The sequence below is a fragment of the Chenopodium album genome, chromosome 7 (assembly GCF_948465745.1).
Source record: "Chenopodium album chromosome 7, dcCheAlbu1.1, whole genome shotgun sequence".
Taxonomy (NCBI): Eukaryota; Viridiplantae; Streptophyta; class Magnoliopsida; order Caryophyllales; family Amaranthaceae; genus Chenopodium; species Chenopodium album.
Window position 1 is genome coordinate 22,213,560 of NC_137840.1, and position 27,887 is coordinate 22,241,446.

Consider the following 27,887-nt stretch of genomic DNA (forward strand, 5'->3'; position numbering starts at 1 on the left):
GTCTAGGTTAATTTTAATATTAAATATGATTGCTATGATGCTTCCTATGTTCTTCCTAATATTTATGATTGCTAGTATCATGTTAGGGTTAAAGATTTGATTTTTATTGCTTAGTGACATGCTAGGGTTTGCTATTAATCTCGTTAGTATCATGCCTAGGATCTTGCTATTTTTATTATGCTTTAATATTAACATGAACATGATTATGATTATAATTGTTATAATTTATGATGATTATGAATATTATTATTATTATTATTATTATTATTATTATTATTTTGATAATGATTATTTTATTTATGATTATTATTGTTTTGATTATGATTATAATTTTATGATGATTATTATTATCATCATGATTATTATTATATTGCTTGATGCTTATTATTTATTGCTTGATCACACCTTTTATTGCATGTTTAAAGGGAATTTGTATTTGTAATCATGCTTAATAAGATAATTAATAATCTTGTTAGGGTTAATTTGATTATAAATTCAAGTGATCGCCAATAATAGTTTATTTGTGCATTAAATTCAACCAACATAGATAAACAGGTTTAGGGTTAATCCTATTGAATGTATGTTAATCAGAAAGTGCACATGAATACGATCAGAATAAAGTAGAGGCCTATTATTAGGGCAGGTTCAATCTCTTTTAGGTTGGATTTGTACCTTCATCCCCGAACCCTTATTTGGTTCTAGACCTTATGAAGTTGACGGTCTCTTGGATCGTTAAGGGGTGTAACCTTCACCTCGTGAACGGTTTACAAGTTCCTAAAAAACTTGTTGGCGACTCTTTTGCTCTATCTTCTTCCCTTTTGGACGCCACCGTACTTTAGTGTATGATCACAGTGGGGTTCAAGCTAGTGGGATTTAAAGGCTTGAATTATTCCCTACACAAATGTTTTGGGTGTTTTTGTCCCTAGGGAGAGTTACGTCACAAAGATTGGTCCGGCTCGAGCTTCACCTGCAAAACAACGGAGACTCCGGTTGTAGGAGCTCCGCCTCCGACGATCAAGTTAGTAAATTGAAAGAGAATAGAGAGTGCGGAAATTTAGGTGGGTATCTGCTTGGATTCCAAGCTCAGGTATTTCTCTGATGTGAGATAAAGTAGGTGTAATAAAATGATTGATTGTGTCCCCAAAATGGGGAAATATCTTCCTATTTATAGGGTCGTTGGAAGGTGTGCCCTTATCTAGGTCACTTGACCTAGATTTTGGTTATTGTGTCGTTTTACGGCGCTTCTTAGAAATTGGGCCCTTGAAGGCCGCAATTTCAGAAGATACCTGAAGGGGACACGTGTCAAATGGCTATTGGGCCACTTGGACCAACCTGGGTTTGACACGTGGCCTTCTCTCATTGGACCACATGTCTAGCGTATTTTTACCCTAAACAACTATATTTTGCTTAACGTAGAAATCATATTATATGGTCAAACAAGAGTGATGAATAATATAAAAAATTTATTGTTGCAATATTAATAAAACAGAGGAAGTATTATTTAAAAAGAACTGGCCGAAGATTGTATTCTTTGTTACTCCCTTTGTCCCCAATTATTTGTCCCAAACCATAAATTCATTTTATTAAGGCTTTGGGCAAAAAATGGTGCACGTGACGACATGAGTTGACACAAATATAAAATGCTATGGAGAATCTTTTAGGGACACCTTAAAAAGAAAAGTAGAGCAAACAATTAGAGACATAAGAAGTACTTATTTTTCCCTAAAAGTTTTGACATTGTGTGGTGGAACTGTGGAAGGGAGTCATTGAGCGCAGACATGGAAGACAAAGGAGAGAAACTATGCGAAGCGGCGAGGGTGGGTGATTTAGCAGGCATTACATCTCTCATTTGTGCCGGATATGACGTCACTTACTTCGATGCTGACGGCCTAACTCCATTGATGCATGCCGCAAAGCTTGGTCACTCTGAAGTCGTCCGTAAGCTTCTTGAAGCCGGCGCTCCTTGGAATGCTCTTTCTCCTTCTTCTCTCTGTGCTGGAGATTTTGCTATGCAGAATGGTCATCAAGATGCCTTCGATATCCTTCTTAATTCAGGTATCTTTCTCTTTTTCTTTCTTTCATTTTCCTAATTTTTACTCAATACATTTCTATGGTAATTATCTTGAATATGTATGTATAATAGCATCTTTATTAGTAATTATTATATTAGGTTAGAAGCAATTTTTCCTATCTATTAGTCAATATATTGCAGATAAAAAATGATGTTGATAATTTTACAAGTTCATTATTCTCACTTGTACTTCACTTGATTATCCCATATTCACCAATCACCATATATTTAAGGAAATTGTGTGAAAAACCACCCACTTAAAACACATTTTTGTGAAAAACCACCCACAATAAAAAAAAATGTTGTAAAAAACCACACAAACTAAAAAAATGTTGCAAAAAGCTTTAAAATTCACAAAATTCACCTGTCCCATCCCCCTTCCCCCTCCCCCTTGAAAACCTTTAAAATTCACTTTAAACAATGAAAAACCTCATACCACCACCGGAAAATGTGGTCGGAGTGATTTTCGAGGTGGAGGGGGTGAATATTAGGGGTTTTCAAGGGGGAGTGAATGTTAGGGGTTTTCGAGGGGGAGGAACGGCCAAAATTTTCCGGTGAATTATAGGGTTTTCTAGGGGTGGGGAGTGTGGTCAACGCCGGGGGAGGACGGTCAACGGTCTGTTTTCAACAGTGGGTGGCTTTTTGCAACATTTTTTTTTTAGTTTGGGTGGTGTTTTATAACATTTTTTTTTTTTTTTATTGTGGGTGGTTTTTCACAAAAAGTATTTTTAGTGGGTGGTTTTTGACAAAATTTTGTATATTTAAACCTGATTGGAATTGATCAGAGACCTGATTAGTCCTAAAATTTAATTCCTCCGTTCCCATCTTATTGCAACAATAGGGAAGACACGAAAATCAAATTGAGGAGAGATATATTATAGAGAAAAATAAAGATAGGGAAGATAAGATAGATATAGAGAAAACATGCAAATGTTGGTAATGTTGCAATATTTGTAAAACTTACTAAATGGTAATTATTGCAATATTAGGGAGACAGAGGAAGTATATCTTTAAGGTAAAAAGAATGCACCCCTACAACAATGTTAATGACTTTAATTTATCGCGAATCTTTGAGTAGTAAGTTTATGAGATAGGATACTAACTAGGATTGGTGTTACATTGTATTTAAGCTTGGAAAATGACATGATGGGTATTGTACCATCATGTATCTTGTAGATGAAGGGACAATTTAAGTGTTGTGTACATTGTTTCCTGAAATTCTTTGAACATTATACACGATTGTGTGAATTTTGTCATGTGATGTAATTGGAGACTATAGAGTAAGACAATTAGAAGTTTTTCCTAGTTTATCTCTGCAATATCAAATCATATTACATGTCCCAATAATATATTGAAGTTCCTTGATAGGAGGAACTTCAAGGTGATTGATTTCTACTATCTTGTTTGATTGCAATACTTTTGATTTTCATGGTATCAGGTGTTGCTTTACTATTCTAAATTTCTAATCTAGCCTATTGGCATTACGTATTTGAAAGGGGCCATAAAAACTCATAAAACTATTTGTTATTAATGTAATTTTTGTTCGTTTGTCTTCTTTGTTACTTTGAATTAATGATATTATTTTTTTTAATTGAAGAGATGGTATAACAATATTTCTTCATCTCTTATTTTGAGCATGTTGATGCTTATAGAAAGTCTGGTGACTTATGAATGGCATAGTTGCTTCTTCAAAGAAAACCAACCCATCAAGTTCTCTTTGCTTTCTTGGTTGTTTATATTGGGAGTTCTTATGGTTGATGCAAATGCATCTACCTTAGGGATTCCCAGGGCTTGTTCGAAGCATTAGAATTAGTAAAGGAAATTTACATCCAAATTTGTGTGTGCATATATAGCTTAAGGGTTTTTTTTTTTTTTTTTGTGACAATTAAATTTAAAAGTTATAATTCCCAAAAAATAAAAAAATCATAACTCAAAACATTTAAGCTTACCTCTCTATGGCTATGAAAAACAGCATAAACTATAAACTGAAAGAGGGCCTTAAGATAACCCCCTTCTTGGAACAAAAACATGAACAAATTGGTAGTTAATAGAGGCATATATATCCACCTATATCTTTATGATGTTGGGATGCTTGTTGAGGCATGGACTTTAATTATATCTTTCAAGCTTTAATATGCTATGTAGGTGGATTTTTTTTTTTTTTGAATTCCACATTTGAATTGCTGTTCTTTATCAGATATGACATGATATGATATTGACTAAGTGAAAGAAATGATATTAACTTCTACCTCAATGAAAACAAAAGGTGAAAAATCTAAAAATTGCTAGTATACTTGTTTTTATCTCTCTCATCCCTCTTTTTTTCCTTGCTTATTTACTGGCAACCTGACCAATGTGATTTTGGCCTAATATGAAATAACCCTTTTTCGACCTGATCCTCTTTTTCCTGGACTAACCTACTTAATAATCAGGTTTAGGCTCTGTTTGGTTCAAAATTATTTTTATTTGAAATATAATTATATCAATTTATCTGAAATGTTTTTTTTTTTTTTCCTAACTTATTTTGTGTGAAGTTATTTTTTCTTATCTGTGTGTACATTGTCTAATATTGCTTGAAAAAATCTTCATTTCTCCAAGCTTATCTTCACTTATTTTGTTTGAAATAAATTAGAATAAGTTGAACAAAATATATCTTAGGACCAGGTGGGGATGATAATAGACTGAAAGGAGGAGAGGGGGGGGGGGGGGGAGCTGATTGTGGAATCTGGAAGATGGTGAGTGGTACTGTTGTCCATAACAAAATGGTAACCGGTTAGGGGCAGCCAGTTTACTTACCTTGAAGTTCAAGAGAATAGAACCGAATACTAGTCAACGGGATCCAGGAAAATTGGTTTTTTCCTCCTTTCCTGAAATTCCCCTATAAAACGCTTCCTATAAACAAGATATATGCAAATGATGATGCACTTGTTTTTATACATTACCTGTGATTGTTGATGCATTCCAATGAGTCATTTAAAGTCTGTTGAGTGTTGGTAGACATGTGATGTTAATTTTGATCTTTTGATTTATCTGGTTTAGAATTTTTAATTATATTGCTTGTGCAGGGGTTCAAGCTGAATTGATACTTGGTACCATTGCAAGAAATGCAAAAGAAGATGGCCATTCAGATGCGGGTTACTTGGAGGATAGAGTTAGCTTTAGCGAGGACAAGCTGATGGATGCAGATAGCAAGGCTGTTATGATGGCATGGGAGAAACCATTAATGGAGTCTCATGCAAAAGCCATTTGCTCTGGTGGAGGCCACGTGTTGAATATTGGATTCGGAATGGGACTGGTAGATATGGCCATCCAGCAATATAATCCTATTTCACATACTATTGTTGAGGCTCACCCAGAGGTTTATGACCGTATGCTTAGAAATGGCTGGGGTGAGAAAGAAAATGTGAAGATTTTGTTTGGTCGGTGGCAAGATGTACTTCCCCAACTTGAATCCTATGATGGTATTATGCTCTTAAAAACTTCTAATATTTCTTCCCTCTTATGACAATATCTTGAGGGTCCATGCTATTCATGCATTTGTAAATATTTCTAGATTTTCGGCGTGTATCATTTATATATGGTAGTTTCTTTCGCTGTTTGCAATCTTTGCAAGGCCTTAAATGCCAATGTGGCATATGTGGCCATGGCCAAGGTCGACTCTACACCTTGAATTGCTAAATTAGAAGCAGCAATGAGCTAGTTGATGGACTTCCTTTGTACTGAGACTACTGACGGAAGATTGGTTGAAGACTCAATGTAGATAGTGTTAAACCATCACTTTGGATATTGAACGTATCATGCTCCTATCATTATTAGGTTGTGTGCAAGTTGCTGCAGCAATGCATGATGAAAGACTAGACTTGATCATCATAGTGTTTGAAGTTAATGCACTTTACTTTCTGCTTATTTCTTTTGATGTTTGTGAGGTCTTATATCATGGTTTGATTGTAACTTATTGTGGGATACTTCACTTTCTTTTGTTTGCTTCTGTACTTTGATATTCTTAGTCTGTTCTTGTGCTTTCACTTTTTTGATAGTCTTGATATTTTAATTCAGGTATATTCTTCGATACATATGGAGAATACTACGAAGATATGAGAGAATTCCACCAACATCTTCCTAAACTGTTGAAACCTGAGGGTATTTACTCTTTCTTCAATGGTCTTTGTGGAGATAACGCGTTCTTCCATGTTGTTTACTGCAATATAGTTTCATTGGAACTTGAAAACCTGGGATATACTACGCAGTTAATTCCCTTGCCTGTAAAAGATTGCCTTGCGGAGGATGTCTGGAAAGGTGTACGACAGAAATATTGGCAATTAGATACATACTACCTTCCTGTTTGCCATTACACAGATGATTCTGTGTGACTTCTGAAGTAAGTATTTTTGCATGGCGTTTATGTGATGTCTTTTAATGAACATTGTTTGACCTATATAGTTGGTGACTTATCAGTCCTGCTGATTTATCAATATGTAATATCAGAAGCTTTTCTTATTGTTACGAACTATTACTATGAATGAAACGAGTTGATATTCATTCATGTGTCCTGCCTTGAATTGTATGGATTTCATACTTTGATAACCGAGCAAGTTATTGGATTGTTATCAAAGTGTGGGTTTCATACTTTGATAACCAAGCAAGTTACTGGATTGTTATCAAAGTGTTAACAGTGAGTCGATCATCGACATTGTTGATTTAATGATTATTAGGGAAGTTGTCCTCCTTATCTGGTAGATATAAACCTGTGTTTATTAGGAAAACAATGAGATAAGTTAGATTACATTATTTTTTACAGAAACTGTATTTTGATTCATTACCAACCCCCTGCATGCCTTATTTTTGTTACTGTTGGGGCCTTGGGGGAAATGTTACCTAATATTCTGGTTCCCCCTGCTAATTATGTATTAAAAATACGCATATGGTACTAATTTTATTTTAATAGAAATGTAGTCCATTTGAGGACTCTTAACCTTTGGTATCGAGAAGCGAGAGGTAATATAATATAAGTTGGTCCATGCTATATATATAAATGAAAATGTGACAAATATATTCAAACGTGTCAAAGTGAAAATAAAATTAGGACTACGTATTAGGTAACCCTGGTTTGGGGAGGGGTTACTGAAACTTAGGTGATGTTGGACTTGGAAAATCAAATGAAATGTTATGGTGACCTTTTTCTTAATAGTTGAAAATCCAAAAGATGTATTGCTATTATTGGGTTTGGAGCATTTCATGTCTGTTGGGTGAAGGTTAATTTGCATTAGAGAGCTTGAATATTGGGTTTGGAGCATTTTAAAGATTAATTTGCACTTGAGAGCTTGAATATAATGAGTACTTAGCTTTTCAATTCCAGATTGTACTGTCAAACTCTAGCATAAGTTATGATTTTGTAGATGATATCTTGCTGTATCTTTTGTTTGATGGATTGAGGATTTTTACATTTTTTTCTGTTCAGTTTTTTCTTTTATTTTTTAAACTGGAGGAAACTTTAAATTACTTGGGGCATGATATCTTCATATTCCTTCTCTTTTTGTTATTGTGTCTTACTGTTAACATCTCCATTGTCTCTTTACATCCAAAATTGTTCTTTTGTTACTCTGTCTTGCTTTTAACTTTCTTGATGATCTCTAATAAATTAAAAATTAAGGAATTGTACCTGGGTTAATTCAAACCATTTAGCATTTCGTAGTGCAAGTATATGTGGTAATACATATATTACTCCTCCACAGTTCAGTCCAATGAAAATTATACATTTGTTCTGCGTACACTTTATGATTATGAAGTACTTGTAAACTTTTTTACCTTGCTGAAATTGAAAAAAGAGGTGAGAATAATGAAGTATAGGAAACGGGGATTATGGCCCTTTGCAACATTCATGTTGCACTTTTCTCATGTCCATGTAAAAGTGATTGGACTAGTCACTGTATGTCTCCCATCTGACCATGTTAGATGACCAAAACTGGTGGTGCCAGAGGGCATGGAATCAGCTGAAACTGTGACTATGAAACTCTTCTTTTCATTCATTCTGTTGAAACTCAACGATTCTGGCTCCACTCTAACCTTTATTGAGCCATCATGCACGGACATTGAAGCTTTGTATATTCCTGGTGATCCAACATTAGTAAGGGTCCTGGTATATTTGACAGAGTTCACTGCCCTACCGTCTCCATTTTCTGATGCTGTTTCTAGAGTGACAGCTAATGAAGGGTAGTTGAAGTCTCTGACTCTGTAAGTCTTGCCTGAGGAACAGCTGGATTCCTGGGAAGTGGTATGCTTAATTTGGTCTGAGCTGTAGTTTAGAGCACATAGAAAGTCAATGTAGTCGTTGACTGTGACATCGTAGACGAGGCCTGGATCAAGGGCTGCAATAGGGTCCACATGCCCTGCTCCATGATCAAATGGTGTTGATGGAAGTCCTGTGGCAACATCAATGATTGGTTTTCCGTTCTTATAGGCTGTGTATGCTGTAGTCATAAGGGCGGATTTGATGGCTGCAGGGCTCCATTCTGGATGGGCAGCCTTCACTAGTGCAGCAAGACCGCTTACATGCGGGCATGACATAGATGTTCCTGAAATGATGTTAAAGCTCACATGCCTTGTATCACTCTCCAACCCAGTTGGACCCACCCTGCCCGTCCAGCCTGCCAGGATGTTGACACCTGGAGCAATCAAATCAGGCTTCAGTATTTCTGGAGTAAGTGGATTGGGACCTCTGGAGCTGAATGATGCCACAACTGGTGATGGTTTCACGCCTAGCTCTGTCCCTGAAAAACCAATTGTTGCTGTTGGATTATCGTCGGATAAGATGTACTTCTTTATATCATCAGCTTCGTTTTGTCCAAGAGAAGCTGCAGGTATGAGGTGGGCATCAGCAACTAGTTCTTCTCCATAGGCTTCAGAATTTGCCAAGATCATACCCACACCACCGGCCCTCTTTACTACTAGACCTTTTTGGGCCCTCGAATTTCCCCCTCGATCACACACAACAATCTTCCCAGAAACATCTGCCGGATTTAAGCTGCCACTCATGCAAAAATTGCCATTTGTCATGTTGCTTGCTTTCCCCGCATAAATAAGGGATAATAACTTGTTGGGAAGAGGCTTACCACTGTAAAGTGATGCACCAGTAAAATTCCTCCCATCTCCTAGGGTAACGTATGCTGGGAAATCACGGTCTATTGTACCAGCACCCACAGTGGTTATCCATGGAGCAACATTAGACAAGCTACCAGAGTCAGGTCCAGCATTTCCGGCAGAGCAGGATACCAAGATCCCCTTTCTTATTGCAGAGAACGCTCCTACAGCAACCGTGTCCATGTAGTAGTCAGAGATGCTGCCTCCAACAGACATGGACAAAATATTAACTCCATCATCAATTGCCTTCTCCATTGCAGCTAATATGTCAGAGGTAAAGCACCCACCTAGCCAGCAGGCTTTGTATACTGCAATTCTGGCATGTGGAGCCATCCCTCGAGCTGTCCCATTTGCATATCCAAAAAGACTAGCGCTGGTAGTGGCTGAACCAGCTGCTGTAGTTGCTGTGTGGGTACCATGACCGTCATCGTCCCTTGGTGATTTGCTTTCAGTTGATTCATCAATTGGTCCTAGAATAGCTTCATACCCCTTGCAAAAAAACCTTGCACCTATAAGTTTCCTATTGCAGTCTGAGGACTTGAAGTTTTTACCTTCCTCACACTCACCCTTCCAGCTACTGGGCACAGGGTCTAGCCCCATGTCGTCGAAGCTTTTAAGTTCTGGCCACACACCTGTGTCAATCAGTCCTATAATCACATCACTCTGTGAAGTAGAGGTTGGCAGGAGCTGATCACTTTCACCTAGCCCTAGCCCTAGCCCTAGGAACTCAGGTGTTCGTGTTGTGTGGAGCTCGTATCTTGTTTCAGGCACAATAGAGAGAGTCCCTGGTTGGCTCTTTAGTGATTTAGCTTGCTGTTCAGTCAGCCTCGTCGAAAAGCCATGAATTACACTGTTGTAGGTGTAGAGCATCTCTGCAGAGTCTGCAGCAGATTTAAGTGACGTATAATACCACTCATGATGGTGTTCGAAACTTGCTGGCATGTGGGACTTGTCCATATGTACTATGTAAGTTTTTCTCTCTCGATTTTCATGCTTTCTCTCTGCTATTGCATACCTGTGGTAGGAAAACAATAGCATATATATGAACATTAATTGGGATTGGTATTTCTGGATCTTCATAATTTCAGTCTTTGCTGTGTGCTTAATTTTGGTAGGAGAATGGTGGGTAGTTTGTATATTTTGCCTTAAATGATTAACATTTAGCAGTGTCTAATGAATTTATATATAATAAGTCTTAGCTTGATTTCTTTTCTAGTGGGCTTTAAGTGTTTTGCAAGTTGTTTTAATCTTTTTTTCATTTTTCCTCTGTGGCAAATAGTAAATTAGCAATAATGATTAGTGACAATATAGACGTAGTTTACTATAGTGATAGAACTTTAGATTTGGACCAAACAAAGCGCCCCTACCGGATTTGGACTGTAGTTGGCCACTTTTCTTTATCATAATTATTACCCGTATGTATTTTATTTATTACTCGCTTCATTTCTCTTTTGCGGCCGTATTTTATTCATTTCATTTTTTAAAAACTTTAAACAACATTTTACTAATTTTTCTTCCCACTAGTGGTTCCCTTTTATCATTTTAATATTTTTTATATTCTTTCTTCTCTTCAATTATACTCATTATTGCTTTTTTAGATTTTTTTATTTTTTATTTTTTTCAACCGACCTTCTTTCCATCATAAAATGATAGTTTCTTGTTTTTTTACTGTTCCTTTGAAAACTCCGTGCCCAAATAAATGGAGCAAGTACGGAGAAAGGTTTTTTTAGTATTTGTGAAAGGAAAGTGTTATTTGGCAACAACAAAGTATGACTACATTTGTTTATAAGAGTTTCCTTTAATAATTTGTAGGAATAACCTTATTTATTTATAAAAGTAACCTTATTTTGTCCATAATTTAAGGAAACCCAAATTCATTATCAGTGTGACTACATTTGTTTGTAATTCAATTTGTTTCATCAATTAATCTCTATATTTTGATTTTGACAAATAAAAGAATAATACTACTTATTAATAAGAGTAACCCTACATCCGTAAGGGTAATCCCATTTGATTTTCATCATATCCTATTACTCAATTAATTGTTTTACATGTGAAGTGAGCATTCCATCAACTAATAGCGTGGCTAACTATGTATCAAAATTTGTAATTTGTGGAATATTTTTGTTTTTTATTTGCAACACTGTAAATTGTAATGAACATTCAATACCATTTTTTTGTGGTGTATTTTGAAATTGGGTACTTAAGACTCTTGTAGACTGGTGTTATTACTGGTGATACCTTTGACAGTTAGTTGGTAATTATTAGGAATGATCATATCATAAGATTGGTTGTAGTAATTTGCAAAATGTTGCACTCTCTTTCTCTTACCTTAGTCGTTGTGTTAGCTTTTAACCAAATATATCTAACGCATTTCTAAATGCCTTAGGTCCTGTTGTCATCAGATTATTTTCAATTCAGTTCAGTTCTAATAAGTTCAGCTTAATTCAATTCAGTTCAACTTCCAATTTCCTTCTCTCATAAAATATTCATTTCAGCTCAACTCAGCTCAGTCAATAAATACAAATCCTTAGTAGTTTAGCTTATACTGTCTTTGTGAACTTATTTAGTTTTATTTATTTATGCAAATTTTTAATGGTGACCTTGATAAACCTTATTTCTTTACCTTTACATATTTCTTTTAGTTTTTGCCTATACATAGCTTCAGAACACTTTCTAGCATAACTTTTGAAGCTTTACATGTCATTACACTGTCTTTAAATTTTCCTTACGACAAAAATAACCATTTTTAGTGTGTAGAGAAGAAGGAATTTGATTTAAAGTGTTTTGGTATGTGTTTTGTCATGATCTTGAGCTTCATGACCTTGCTAAGATTGCCGTGTTGTGAATACATATAATCTACTCCCTCCATCCCCGAATGATAGTCCCTTGTGGGCAAATTTTAGTCTCAAAATGTTCCCCATTTGTTTTTTCGAATAACCATTAATATTAATTTTTTTACCAAAATTCCCTCCAATTTTGCAACAATATTTGCGTAAATTTAAATTTCTCATGTAAATTTTGTCTTCTCGTGCACTTTTATTACTTTTTCTCTCTACTTTTTTGCATATCCAATGTCAATTTACTTTTTCAATGTACTTTTACTATTTTTTTTTTTTTTGAAAACTTTACCATTCTTATTTGTGTTTATTAATTTTCATGAAAAATGCCCCAAAGGTACTATCAATAGAGGATGGAGGGAGTAATTTCCTGGGAGCAATTTAAGGTACACTTAGTGTACAAAAGGAATCTTGTACACAAGTTTCCTATTGGTTGATTGGGAATATTCCTTTTTTGTGGGCCACCTTCATTTTCATTTGAATTTCAAACTTGTTTTTTAAATTTTAACTTTTGAATTTCAAATTTATCTATCCTTTCACCTACCCAAATTAATGTAGTATATAATCCCAAAAAAAAATAATCAGATTTTTTGACCTCATTTTTTTTCTCCTAATTTTTTTTTCTCTCTCCTAATGTTTCCCCTCTAATGTATCTGTGTAAATAACGAATGAAGAACAATGAATAAAATATAAATAAAACATTTGATTTAACTTAACATTTCAATTTTTAGGATTTTTATGGGATGAATATGTCGTTTTTTCTAATTTCTCTCTCCTAATGTTTCCCCTCTAATGTATCTGTGTAAATAACAAATGAAGAACAATATACAAATATAATTTTCTGAATTTCAGCGTGAAACAGATTGATGGCGGTGCGATAAGGTGTTGGTTAAAATGCGAACGTCGTGGGTGAATGTGTTGCCGGTGAACAACCTATCGGCGTCGGTGAATTTTTTGTAATGTTCATGTATATTCCGGCCCGTCGTGGTGTGGCTTACAATTATTAAAATGGATTGTAGTGATTATATATTTGAAGAATAAAGTAATTTGAATGAAAGTATGGTGAAGGTGTGAAAAACAAAAACAGATTTAGAATTATTAGCTGCAAAATTGGTTAAAGATTATCTTTATAATTCACCCAAAACAAACGATCCGGAATTTGAATCGACTCTAAGAAAACGATTTGTTGGGACGCTCATACAAACATTGTAATATATAGTTTTTTTCCCACATAATGAACGTGCTGATACCCCTTACTCCAATGGTTAACTTTGAAAGCTGCATGTGCATACATCAAACCACTGTTCGAACACTGTGACGACATAAATTGTATTTTTTTTTTCTGGTTTTTAATTATTTTTAACTTTACAGAATCATATCTAATTTTAAAATATCAGAATAACATAAAAGTTAGTGAATGAAACAATGTTATACGTATATCTTTTATTTAGTTTTTAATTATTTGATGTTAGTGAAGGAAACAAGGTTATACGTTTAGATATAAATTATTTATATTTAATAACTATTTTATTAGTATTTAAAAAAAAAAAAAAAAAAAAAACTATTTTATTTAAAACAAAAAGTATGTTAATAAGTTAAAATTTTCACTATTTTGATAAACATAAAAAGAGAACCTATTCAACTAATAATACATATTAATATGTAATCCAGTGACTGTGCTGATACCCCCCTTGTCCTATGGTGTTGATATTATCAAAATGTTGTATTATTCAAATGCATTCAGTGTTCGAACCTTGCGACCATGATAAAATCATCTTTTTTTTTGTCCCCTAAAAACATTTTTTATTTTAAAAGAAGCATTCTTCTTTTAATAAAATCTTGTTTGATAAACGTGTCACTATGAGATCTCCGTACAACATGTTTAAAATACTAGTACACACTATAGTTTGAAATGAATTAATAAAACTAATGATATGTGTTGTGGAATATGTCGACCAGACTTCCAACCGCCATCACCTCCCAATCCACTTTGCCCCTTTTTTCCCTTTTACACATTTTTTTTTTCTCTTTCTTAGATCCATTTTTAGTACATGCATTTTAAAGATCAGAATGGCATGTTCAAATTCCATAAGGTGTACAATCTGGCATGGTGGGAGGCTTGTATATTATCTTAAGTTGAAGTACAAAGATGGAGAACACCTTGTTGTTAACAAAACATAAATTTTTTATTTCTTTGAAGGGAACAAAGATATACTTTTAGATGTATAACTAATCTTTAATAACTATTTTTTTTTCTAAAATAAAATATTTTCCAATGGTCTAATAAACAAACCCCTTGAGTTATGATGGATAGTCATCTTGTGTTCGAATCTTGTGGAGGTACAAAAGAAACACATTTTGCTTTTTATTTTTTATAAACTTTCATTTTAAGTATCATTTTTGTATTTAAAAAATCATAACTAATTGTTATTAATATAATATTTAGGAAATCATATTTGTATATATAAAGTCAAAACATACACCATATTTCAAAGTGAAAAAAAAAAAATCAAAAAACTCTTTTTATTTTAAATGTTTTGCACGTAAATTATTTGTATAATGTGTCCAATCAATTATTTATGGGCATAAGCCAGGAAACTTAGTCTAATAGATACACTAAAAATTAATTTGTTTTCCTCCAATGTATGTGTTGATACCCCTTAGTCTAGTAATAAACAAACCCCTTGAATGACTATGGATAGTCGTCCTGTGTTCGAATCTTATGGAGGTATAAAGAAACACGTTTTGATCTTTTATTTTTTATAAATTTTCATTTTAAGTATCATTTTGGTATTTAAAAACTCAAAAATAATTAATATTAATTTTAAAGGAATTATATTTGTATTTGTAAAATCAAAACTTACACCGTATTTCAAAGTCATGAAACTTATTGGAACTTTGTAACACCTTATCAAACTTATTATACCTTATTGAACTTATCAGACCTTACTAAACTAATTTGATCTTATTGTTCCTTATTGGACCTTATTAGTACAAGTATCCATCATTCGGATTAAAATTCGAAATTTAATCAAATCAAAACTGAATTATTAATTCGGATCGGATTCGAACTTTAAATCGAATTGGATTGGATTGAATTTTTTTGAAAATTCGGACGTTCGAATTGGATTGGATTGACCTTGTTTGAATCCAAAAAAACCGAAATAAATTAAATATGAAATCGTTAGTTTATGAATAAGTATTGTTAATATAATCATGCTAAGCTATTATTATAATTATTACTATTTATCATGTAACCTACTTACGTCTTCAATACTTTTATTAATCGTGTACAACTATACTTTTAAGAATTAATTTTTTTATTATTGTATTTTTATTTTTATTTTCGCATTAGGCCCAAAATATTTGAAACGTATTTTAATTTGCACTCTCATATTGAATCCAAATAACCGAATTTTAAATCGGTTTGAATTAGAGTGGATTTGGTGAGGAATTCAGACCGGGTTGGATTTTACAATTGAAAATTAAAATTATTTTGGATCGGATTGGATTTGGGATAAATTCAAACCAAAAACCGAATGGACACCCCTACTAATTAGACCTTATTATTAGACTTGATTAGAACTTATTGAAATTTATTAGACCTTATTTAACTTAATGTAACTTATTAAACCTTATTTAACTTATTATTGGACCTTATTATAACTAATCTAACTTATTAGACCTAAAACTTATTTTTATCAGGTGACGAGAACAAGCCCTTAGTGAATGACGGTGTGCAATTGAAATAATTTTAAATTTGACCGCTATCAAAATATCTCACTTTGATTAATATATTTAAGATTGAAAAATGAATTCAGGATCCTAGCACATTTATTAATATCAAATCATATTTCAATTTCTCGTATATATTCTAGGCTATAATTTGAAAATGAATTCTTATTTTAGTAGCATCATTTTTCAATTCTTTTTAGCCCTTCACTAATGTTATATTTTTACCCCTTCTTGACTTATATGCGGAGTATTTATAATGATGAATTCATGTTAATATCTCTTACCATTTTAACTTTTGTTTCTTCCCTTACAATAAAGAGTGCGTACAATAGACTTTGTATTTTATTATCTAAATATTTTTATGACAATAGAGCCCTAATTAATTTCATTGGTATAATTTTCAATTTTATTTCAGCTATTCCTAGTTTACTTTTAGTCCACCGTGACTTATTTTAATATTACTTATAATAAGAATTATTAAATATTTATACTAGTCAAGTATATTAGTTTTTAAAATAACAATATAATAAATTTTGCATTGTTAGTCTTATAAACTATAATGGTCATGAGATCAAGTATTCAATACATTCATTTTATTTATATTTTTAATGTATGTAGTCGATATTGAATGAAACAAGATGCAGAGTCAAGTGGTGCCATAGACTTGTTTTTAAATTATATTTCTTGGTATCAAGTTACTAATAAAAGTATTCACTGAATATGTTTAGTATCAGTAGACGAATGAATATATCAAATTTAATTATATTGAAGAAGATGAAGAAACTTTAAGTATGCGCTAATGGTGAAAAGGGAAATTACTTTTTCTCTCCTAATTAGTATTTCCAAAGCTAAATGTCAGTGCCACATGAAATTTTACCACCATTAAGAGTTCATTGAATGGGAGTTTAGCGAAAATCTTCCCTCATTTTATTTTCAGTAAAATTTTAAATGTTAAGTAATCATTTTTGGTTTTATAGAATCATAACTAACAAAAGAAATGAACGAATCATTTATGTTTTACAAAAATCGAAATTAACAAACATATTTGTTCGAACTCTATGACAGTACATTGGTTTGATAACTTTCCAATTTTACGTAATCATAATTGTTTTTAATATATCAAAATAACAAAGTCAGATTTTTTTTAAATTTCTTTTAAGGGAATAAAGTTATACTTTTATGTGTAACTCTCTATATATAATAAAAAAGGACCTATAAATAATCTTTATTTTTTATTTTTTAGTAAATCAAATCTACACAGTGCTCTTAAATAAGTATTTTATTTTTCTAAAAAAAAAAGTATTTTTTAAGTAACAATTTTTCAAATTTAAGAAATTCTAAAAGATAACCACTTCATTTAATACCCAACTTACAATAAATGTAACCTATGTTGATGGATATGATGCGAAACATACAAAAACGATTATATTAATTCCCAAATAACTTTTATAAATAGTTCATTTTAGTGGATGTTTTTTAATATGATAAATTTAATATATAATGATTTCAAACTCAATTTAATAAATTGAAACTTACTTAGTAATGAATAACATATATAAATTTAATATTTATAAGTGCACGTGTTGATACCCCATGACTTGGTTGATCAATGCTTTCCTATTGTAAACAAGTGATTCATGTTCGATTCTTCACTATACCAGAACTTTAGATCAAATCAAAACTGAATTATTAATTCAGATCGGATCCAAACTTTGAATCGGATCGGATCGGATCGGTTTGAATTTTTTTGAAAATTCGGACGTTCGAATGGGATTGGATTGACCTTGTTTAAATCAAAATAACCGAAATAAATTAAATATGAAATCGTTAGTTTAAAAATAAGTATTGTTAATATAATCATGCTAAACTATTATTATAATTATTACTATTTATCATGTAACCTATTTACGTTTTCAATACTTCTCTATTAATCGTGTACAACTATACTTTTAATAAATAGTTTTTTTATATTATTGTATTTTAATTTTTATTATCGCATTAGGCCCAAAATATATGCAACGTATTTTAATTTGCACTCTCGTAACGAGTCCAAATAACTGAATTTTAAATATGTTTGAATCGGATTGGATTTGGTGAGGAATTCAGATCAGGTTGGATTTGATAATTGAAAATCGAAATTTATTTCGGATTGGATTGGATTTGGGCTAAATTCAAACCAAAAACCGAATGGATACTCCTACTTATTATTAGACTTGATTAGAACTTATTTAAATTTATTAGACCTTATTTAACTTAATGTAACTTATTAGACCTTATGTAACTTATTGGACATTATTATAACTTATCTGAACTAATCTGAACTTATTAGACCTAAAAATTATTTTTATAAGGCGAAGAGAACAAACCCTTAGCGAATGACGGTGTGCAATTGAAATAGTTTTAAATTTGACCGCCTATTAAAATATCTCACTTTGATTAATATATTTAAGTTTTTTTTTTTTTTTTTTTTTTTTTTTTTTTTTTTTTTTTGTTGAAACACATTATTAAACCAAACAACAACATACAATAATCATCATAATATATTAATAAGCGTATTATTACCATTTAAGGAATCATATTGTCTTTAATAGAATCATCTAATATATTTGACATAAATATAAATAGTACAAATAAATAAATAATACGATAATATATGTGTTGATACCCCTTGGTGTAGTTGGTGAATGCTTTCCTATTATGAATAAGTGATCCGTGTTCGAATCCAAACTACTCCATTTTTTTTTGGGTTTTATTTTTAGTTTTCATTCACATATATAATAGCCATAAATACTAATGTTTCCCATTTTAAATTAGACTTTTAAATATCAATGATACTAATTATCAATAAAACAATTCGAGTCATGATTAATTTAAATTCAATATACCAATTATTATTATTTTTGTTTGCATTTTATATTTCATTCACCTATTACCCATAAATAGTAACGTCCTAATAAAAATTAGAATTTTAAATACTAATGTTACCAATCGTCAATAAAACAGTTCGAGGTCTGGTTTCTTTAAATCTGAAATTATGAAACTCCCACTACAAACCCAAAACCTTTCCGCATTTCTGAGCATCAAATTCCATAAAACAACATTTTTCCGAATTTAAACAGCATCAAAATGGTATTAACAGGATCAATTTAAATATTGGCTTACTGATTCATATCTAATTCATACAAATACAAACATTTTCTCAAAGACATACATATGGAAAAACCTTGTAAATTCTTCACCGCTTGCAAGATACATACCCACAGCCGGAGTACGATTGACTTGTTCATCTCCGTTTGACCAATTATGAGAATCATGTTCATTTATATTGTTATTAACCTCAACCTTAATCTCTTCATTACTAATGTTAGTAACCTCAGCTTCTTCATTAATAATCGAATGGCATGCATTGTTGCTTCTTCTTCTGTTACATCGTTTGATTCGATCTGCATCTCCGATTGAGCTAATCACATCGTTTATCACTTCATTAAGATTAATGTTCAAACGAGGGGACATGTTTTTGCATTCCATTTCACTGCCACAATGTCAAACACACTACTGTTATTTATTTCAGATTCAACAAAATAAAAAAAAATACTATAAAATTATATTTTAATTTAATATTGACAAAATGATCCTACGTATAAAAAACAGATGCTATAAAATTATTGACAGCAAATAAACCTCGATTCCATTTAACAATTGCTTCCATTACAATGGAACCTAGAAAACTCCTTCAATTAAATAACATCCCACAAGAAACAAAACCAAAGACAACATACAAATCAATCTATTAATCTAAATGATTTACCCTTGCAATTCAATCTTTATAAAAACCTAATTTTTACCCAAAAATCATCTACTTCAAAATCAAACAATGAAAACCCTAAATTATCAAAATCATCAAATTAGGAATTTTAAACGAAATAATTCAACAACTAACAAGCTTACCTGCGAATATTTGTAATTGATTGACGAAATTAATATCCACACTTGAATAATTTTTTCACAATTCTTCCCTTATTCAAATTGGATGTGTTCTTCGCCAAGGAATTTTGGGGGAAAAAATGAAATTTTGGGGGAGAAGATGGGAAATTTTGATGCTTAATTTGGAAATTAATGGTGTATTATCCATTAATTGTTGCCGCCCACTGAAAATTTTGCCTCTCACCTTCCTCACAATGGCGCCTAGGCTGAAAATTTTGGCGCTCATCTTTCCCTCTTCTTTTTTTTCCTTTCCCTCTTCTTTTTTTAGTTTCCATTATTACATTGATGAGTTGACATTTTTTTATTGGTGGTGTACAAAAGGAATCTTGTACACTTAGTGGAGGTCTTCCAAAGGGAGGTTTGATAGGCACTTGTATATACATATCAAGGGGCATTTGAGATATTTTGCATGCAATTTACCCATCTCTCTCCTCCTTTTCTCTCACCCTCATGTGCTGGATTTAAGTGTACCACTGGGTGATTAATAGTATCACTAGATGATCAAATAGTATCATTGAACATCCAGTGGTACTATATATTCATTCAATGGTACTATATATTCATTTAGTGGTACCAACTACGTATAGAAATAATATCACTATATTTTCAATGATATTATATAAACTTTTAGTGGTACATTTAAAAATTGGTCCCACTTGTCAATCTCTCTCCTCCTTTCTCTCACCCCCATGTGCTTACAATACTTTTTAATATTTTAAGGTTTGATATGTATTTGCAAATACATATCAAACCTTCATTAGTACTTCCTCACACTTAGCGTACCCCTAGCCTTTTACTAATTTCCTCATCATGTTTAACCAAATAAATAAATAAATAAATAAACAACCTCACAACCATGCACTCTTAAGACTTGGGGTGACATCATCATTTTAAGTCTTAAGACTTATGCTTAAGACTTTTCCCATTTATTTTTCAAAAATCTCAAATAAGTCTCAAATTGAGTCTTGAAATTTCAAGACTCAACTTAAGACTTGAAATTGGGAACCACTACTCACACCTCACGTTTATTTTTATTATCTTTTTTTTTTTTCCTTACACTTTTCTACATATAATATGTCAAATATTTAAGTCTTAGGATTAAAGTGATAAATATGTGTAAATATTAGTGAGTCTTAATAAGAATTTGATGACATCATTTTCAATGGGGACCACCAAAAATAATGTCACATCCAAGTCTCTTGGGGCTAAATTTGCTCTAAAAAAATCATCTAAAGCTAATTTCAATTTGTTAAAAATATTAGCTTAGTAAAATTTAACTAATGTATTACAAAGAAATGTTAATTTGACAATATACTCTATATTTCGAAAGTATTCTTATCTCACTCACTAAAGTGATCATTGGCCAGGTCAGGCCGGGCCAAGCTAAAAATTTATGGCCACTTCTTGGGTTGGGTCGGGCCAAGCTTTGGGCCCGAATGTGCCCAAATCCGTCCAAAATGGTCGGGCCATTCGGGTTTTTTGGGCCATTTTTCGTCCGGGCCTAAAAAATCAACTAAATATGCATAAAAACGTATCCCTAAACCCGCTCAAAAAAATTAATTTTTTGTGTCGAAAAATTCTGCCCAACACCCGCCTAAAATCGGGGCAGGCTAACCTTGATCGCCTCTACTTTTTCCGCTCTATCCACAAAGTATGATTTTAAAACTTCTACTATCCATTGAATATAATTAAAGATTACCTATGGACAGACTATGGAGTACTTACTAACTATAAAGACTACAAGTCATCACACAATAAGAAAAAAGTAAATTAAATTTACTTAAAACTTTATGCTGATTAAATTGTGTAAATTATATAAGCAGCGATACACATACACATACAATCATTGTATGTGGCCCCTACATACAATACCATTAGAAATTTGACACATTATAAAAAAGGGAAGAAAACTAGGAGTCAAATATAAATTGAATTCAAATGGAACTTGGACCTATAATTTTAACTAATAAAAACATGACAAATTGTGGTTTTATGTAGGGACCACATACAACAATTGTATGTGTAGAGTGAGTAATATTATGTTTGTGGAATGCTTATAATAGGTTCAATCTAATGGCTTCTATGTCTTACCTTACGAGTGATAATTGGCTTAACTTGCTAAATGATCAAAAGCGTACTTTTACAACCAATTAACTTGAATTAACTTGTCAACATTGATATAAATTTATAAATGCCTTCCATGTAACAATCCACCATATAGTAATTTCATATTCTATAAATGATTTAAAAATCCTTAACGGCTTGCCCAATAATTTTTTTAACCATAGGAAGGTTTTGTACTTCATGCTAGGTGGTATAAAATTCAACTTAATTTACAATATCCAATTGTTGTGGTATAAAAAGGAAGATTAAACGACAGAGTAGAAAGAGACATTTTGATTAGACTAATGATTATTATTAGTATTTGTTTGTTATGGCCTTTTCTTAAGAGATGATAGCTGGAAATTGGCCACTCAACTGTTTCGTGTGGCTATTTATGTTGACGCAGAAATTCCACCCAGAACGTAGGCAATTCCACTGGTAGTTGAAGTATCTTATAATATTATATAGATTGATTGGATGACAAGGAGTAAAATTTAGTAAGCAATCAACTTTGTAGATAGAGTGCTGCCTTGTGCTCTTTACCAATACAAATTAGATTGGTCTGTTGGTGTTTAAATTAAGGTGAATGGTAAAACCCATATCTCATGTTTGTTTAAGGAAATTTCAACCCGTGCCAAAAAAAAAAAAAAAAAAAAAAAAAAAAAAAAAAAAATTCAATCCCGTGTCTCTAACTCACTGGGTTTAGTGTTTAGAAAATTAAGGATAGAGGTGGGTATAACTCATATCATACCTTAGCGTAACAAGAAAAATGAGCACTACGCCATTCCATTTAGGGATTTATTCAGGCTTGGATTATTTGTATTGATATAGTCATTTATGCCACATTATGCCCTTGCATTCTTTTGATTATGTATTCGACATTATTGTCATTTAGTGCTTTCATATTAAAAGGTCATCCGAGGTTTTGTTTGGCATATATGTCATTCAAAATCTCTATAGTAGCGTAGCATTAATAGTCTTCACTACTAGAAATAGGTCGATTTCCGACGAATTGGTTCCGACGGACACGTAATTCCGTCGAAAACATCAGAAATTCCAACGGATTTTAATAACCCGTCGGAAATTTACGACGAAATAAAAACCGTCGGAATATATGGGCTTTCCTACGGAATGTTCCGTTGGAATATAAATTGAATATAAAAAATAAAAATAAAAAATTACCTTTTTAAAACCATTACCGACAAACTTCTCCTTCATTTCTTCTTTTCTCTTTCCTCTCTCCTCATCCTCTCTCTTGTGCTCTTCTCTTCCTCTCCTCCTCCTCCTTCATTTCCTCTCTTCTTTGATTCTCTTTCTCTCTTCTCCTGTTCTCTCTCCTCTTCTCATTCTCCTGCTCTCTTTCCTCATCTCGTTCCTCTGTTTCTCGTCCTCTTCTCTTAGCCTTAACACCTCACGCATGGAAACTCGACTGGAGAATTAATTTTTTGAACAAAGTAAGGTTTTTCATGTAAAATTCGATCATAAAAACTCTAAATCTAGAAATTTATTACTTATTTTTGGTTTGTGAGATTTTTTTTTTTAAAATTTTATGGTTTTTGTTGAATTGCAGTGGCGGTGGTGGTGGGGGGTTTGAGTTTGGGTAATTGTGGTGTAGATCTAGGTTTGGGTTTGTTGGTGGCGGTGGTCTTAGGTTGGTTAGGTCAGGCAGGGGCTAAGGGTTAGGGTGGGTGGGTTAATTTGGTGACAAAGAGGTGGGTTTGGGTGGATTTGGGTATGGGTTTGGTGGTGGTGCGTGAACAAAGCGGCTTAAGGGTGTTGTACGGTCCAATGGACCAGCCTTTTTACACAAATTTGATTCATGGTCTTCCAGATCGCTACATTTTCAGAAATACGACGATTAATCTCTGGCGATTTGAGGAACCGGAAGACTTGTATGCGGAGATGCGGCGCCAGCGTGATAATGATATCACGGGGTCGGAATTTGATCAGTCTTCTCTGTCTCGTGATACAGAGGTTTTCTATTCGGGTGATGATGATTTAGATGATGATTTGGATAATCATGGGGAGGTGGATTTTGCACCGAACCTTTCTCTTTCTCCGGGTCGGAGGTATGGTCTGTCAGAGGACCCATATGCTCAGTTTTATCCGCCGCGTGCGAATGCTGCTAGGTCGGAGTAGCAGGGGAGGGGCATCCCTACTCTCTCTTGGGCAACCCACCACGGTGGAGCCCAAATTTCAGAATTCATCGGGTCGGGTGTGATCCGGACTCACCTCCTATTACGCGACCCCGATTTATGAACTCCACCTTCGAGGTGGGAGAATCTTCTAGGCCAAATTTTGGGAACTCAGTTTTTGAGGTAGGGGAATCTTCTGATGCGACGGGTCGTCAAAGTTCAGTTGGCCCCACTCTTTTTCAAACTTTGGGCATTGACGAGTGGGCTACGATCCCTTTCAGTCACTTAAGTCAATCAGTTCAGACCGGGTTATTGCAAGACATTCCTAATCTGGGTATTTCGGCTTCAACAACAACAATGAACACTGCTGATCTTCTTCAATGCAGGGCATTTTCTCCTTCGGCGCCGAGGGTAAAACGTCTATCTCCTTCCTCTTTTTCCGCTTTCCCTAATGCTTTAAACGTAATTGATGCAGGAAGGAGATTGGTTCATTCTCTTTGCAATAGCCGCGCATCTTCTCGAGTTTACCCGGAATCGATTCCGGATACTTTGCCTTTCTTTAAACCGGAATTTTCGATGATGCCAATGATAGAATTTGACCCTCCTAATTCTCCTATGTCTCAAGAAGATTTGGCGAGGGGTCATGGTATTGCTACTGTGTTGGATAACAACCAGTTTTGGCCGCGCAAAAAGGTTCGAGATGAGATACACTATGAGGCTCGGTCTTGTGATGATGGTTATAATCGTGAGTGCTCTTTTACTCCGGATTGGGTGGCTCGAAAAAGGAGAAAGACACTTGATCGATGGTCAAAAAAGGGTGGGTTCAGCTTATGGCAACGTGACAAGGGTGAAGGGTTTGAATTTAAATCAAAGGCAATTTATGATGTCGACATGGCTAGGAATTGGGGGGTAAAGGTTCGCCTCTCGCGACTTCGAAAGGTGGATAGGTGCAAGGGAAAAAAGAGAATGCAATACTCTTCTTCCTCCTCCTTCTCAAGTCCCTCTAAGAAAAGGAAGGATGAGGAAGTGAATTCGCACCAGCAACTTGATGATGACGAGATGGAAATTGAGGTTCAACATGCTATTTGGAAATCTATGGATGAGTACTTAGGTGAGGTGGCTGCACCAGATCAGCTCCCGATGGATATATGAGGATCATTTCATGGAATTGTAGGGGTCTCAATGACACAATAGCCCCTGCACATCCATATTTAGTGTGGCTTATTTCCTCTAAATTTCCTATGTTCTTGTTTTTATCCGAAACTAAAATGCCTTTTGTTGATGTTAAACTTTTAGTTGATCCATTCACTCCAAATTTTTCTTATGGAGTGGATGCGGATGTTACTAGGGGAGGCCTAGCGGTCTTTAGTTGGTTTCAAGGAATTGTTACTTGTGTTATGTCTACTCCGAACTACATTTTGTGTAATCTTGATGATGGTAATGGAAGTAATAGAAATGTGATGTTTGTGTATGGTGAGCCTAAAGTAGAAGATAGATCTAAAGTTTGGGATGAACTTACAACTCTTATCTCGATAACTCCTAATTGTCTCTTGATTGGTGATTTTAACCAAGTTGATTGCTTACAAGATAAACTAGGGGGTTCCTTAATCATAAAGGGGCTTGATGCCTTTGTTGATTGGCGGCTTCTTATTGGTGTGATCGATGTTCCTTTCTCGGGGCCTCGTTATACATGGACTAATAAACGTTTTGAGAATGGTCTCATTTTGGAACGTTTGGATAAAGTTTTTTGCACGGATCAATGGTTTGAGGATTTTCCGGAAGGAAGAGTCTTGCATGAACCGATAATAGTTTCGGATCACGCTGCGATAACATATGATTCGGATCCTTCTAGGCCGAGGTCCAACCGGCCTTACCAACTTGAGAGGTGGTGCTTGAGTTACAATGATATTAAGGAGTTAGCTAGTGATACTTGGGATACTGTTTTGAATGGCTCAAGTATGTTTGTTTTGGCTAAGCACCTTAATAATTAGAACGGGTGCTAAAAAATGGTGCCTTGATAAGCGCACCTTTTGGGGGTGTTAACTGGCGTAGCATCACTTATTCTTTAAGCATTCAGGGAAATGCTATTTCATCAGTTGAGGAAAGGGAAGAATATGTTAAAGGGGTTAATGACATTATCCCTAAATGCAAACTAGATTTTCATTACTGGCAACAATGGTTGAAAGATAAATGGATCAAAGAAGGAGATTTGTCTTCTACGACTCTCTTCAATAGGGCTAAGCAGAAACAACAACGGAAGGAGATTTTGACTCTCAAAAATGATGATGGTGAGTGGATTAGTGGCCATGATGATATTGCCAATTTAATTCAAGACGCTCTAAAAAAAGGTTTTTGTTCCTAGTGCTGTGACAAGTAATTCAGGTGCGGATGATATCGATTTGCTCTTCCATGAAATAGTTTTCCCTCAATTGGAAGACTCTGAGGCAAGGGATTTGGTCAGACCTTTTACTGGCCAGGAAATTAGGAAGGCTATGTTTTCTATTCATCATCTCAAGTCCCTGGGGCCGGATGGAATCATAGCGGAATTTTTTCACGTTCACTGGGAATTAGTTGGAAAATCAGTAATTGAGGTTGTTCAGCATTTTTTCAACACTGGTTTCTTGTTAAAGAAGTTTAATGCTTCTCTCTTAGTCATGCTGCCAAAGGTAGATCACCCGGAAGTTGCAGCTCACTTACGCCCTATTAGTCTTTGCAACACGATCTATAAATGCATTACGAAATGCATGGTTAACAGGATGAAAGGGTCTCTTCCTTCACTGATTACGAAATTTCAACATGCTTTCATTCCGGGGAGATATATGGAAGACAACATTTTGCTTAGCCAGGAGCTGATAGAGGAATAATTGCGTCGTTAAACAACTACACCTAAATCAAATACAATTTATAACACTCGACTTATCCTAATACAAGTATATGGCAAGAAGAGGGGTCGAACCACAGGGAGAAGCGCATAAACACCGCATTCATCACTAGACTTTAAGCTATCTCGGGATAAAAGATAGGAATGAATAAGAGATTAAACTAAAGATAAAACGAGTTAAAATCAATATAACTAAACACCAAGGGAGATGGGCAGATGTAGATGCCGCTTGATCATGCAATAACATAAAATCAAATTAATAGTGAACTAAACATGCATGAATATCGATATAAGGTTCAATCTAACCTCCTTCCGGGGTTAATCGGTTTCTCCTAACATAGCCTCTATGTTTCCACACTAGAACCATATATTGGGAGGTGCAATCAAAGAACAATCGATAGTAATGAATCTCAACTAAGTCAACTTTCGTTCCTTGTTAGCAAAGATTCACCTTTAATCAACTAACAATGTGCACTTGCAAGAAGATCAAAGAATATCAAGCATGCAAAGATTTTAATCACAATTAACTTAATCCCAATATTATAAGCATGAACAATTAGCAACTACACCATCCCCACACCCTTGGCTAAGTGACTACTCACAAATCATGTTGAAAACAATATCAATCACCAAATCAATAATCATCAACATGATTAATAAGCAAAGAAGGATAATCAAAGTAAACAAGCAAAATTAAATGCAAAAGTAAAGAGAAAGAGTAAGAGATTGCTCATTAATTGAAGTTGAAGATCTACAAAAGATTAAACAAGCTTCTTCTTCAAAATCCAAGTTCATCAATGAAGAAATCCACACTTTCTCTCTCTACCATATGAAGACTAATAGTGTTTCTCTCTCTAAATTAAGCTAAAAGTTGTGCAGAAAATTAAAACTAAGTTAATCTAATTACATCAAAACGTTCTAAAATGGGACTTATATAGTCCGTACAGAGCCAGCTGAAATAGAGGAGTGGTCCGACCGAACACTGGGAAGGTTCGGCCGGA

General features: G+C 33.8%; 2 protein-coding genes and 1 pseudogene across 2 annotated transcripts; 2 read left to right on the top strand and 1 right to left on the bottom strand.

The window, feature by feature from the left end:
• The first annotated feature begins 1,735 nt into the window (after nt 1–1,735).
• Nucleotides 1,736–6,610, top strand: LOC145638956 (protein arginine N-methyltransferase 2-like). Its single transcript, XM_081690036.1, has 3 exons — nt 1,736–2,055; nt 5,137–5,532; nt 6,128–6,610. Exons 1-3 carry the CDS (start codon nt 1,779–1,781, stop codon nt 6,439–6,441), a joined length of 987 nt encoding a protein of 328 aa, XP_081546162.1. The 5' UTR covers nt 1,736–1,778; the 3' UTR covers nt 6,442–6,610.
• An 853-nt stretch (nt 6,611–7,463) lies between these two features.
• LOC145640983 (subtilisin-like protease SBT1.7 pseudogene) lies at nt 7,464–10,567 on the bottom strand (annotated as a pseudogene).
• A 14,706-nt stretch (nt 10,568–25,273) lies between these two features.
• LOC145640082 (uncharacterized) lies at nt 25,274–26,869 on the top strand. The gene is made up of 3 exons (XM_081691393.1): nt 25,274–25,961; nt 26,102–26,293; nt 26,388–26,869. The coding sequence occupies exons 1-3, from the start codon at nt 25,274–25,276 to the stop codon at nt 26,867–26,869; spliced, it is 1,362 nt and encodes a 453-aa protein (XP_081547519.1).
• Nucleotides 26,870–27,887: the final 1,018 nt, after the last annotated feature.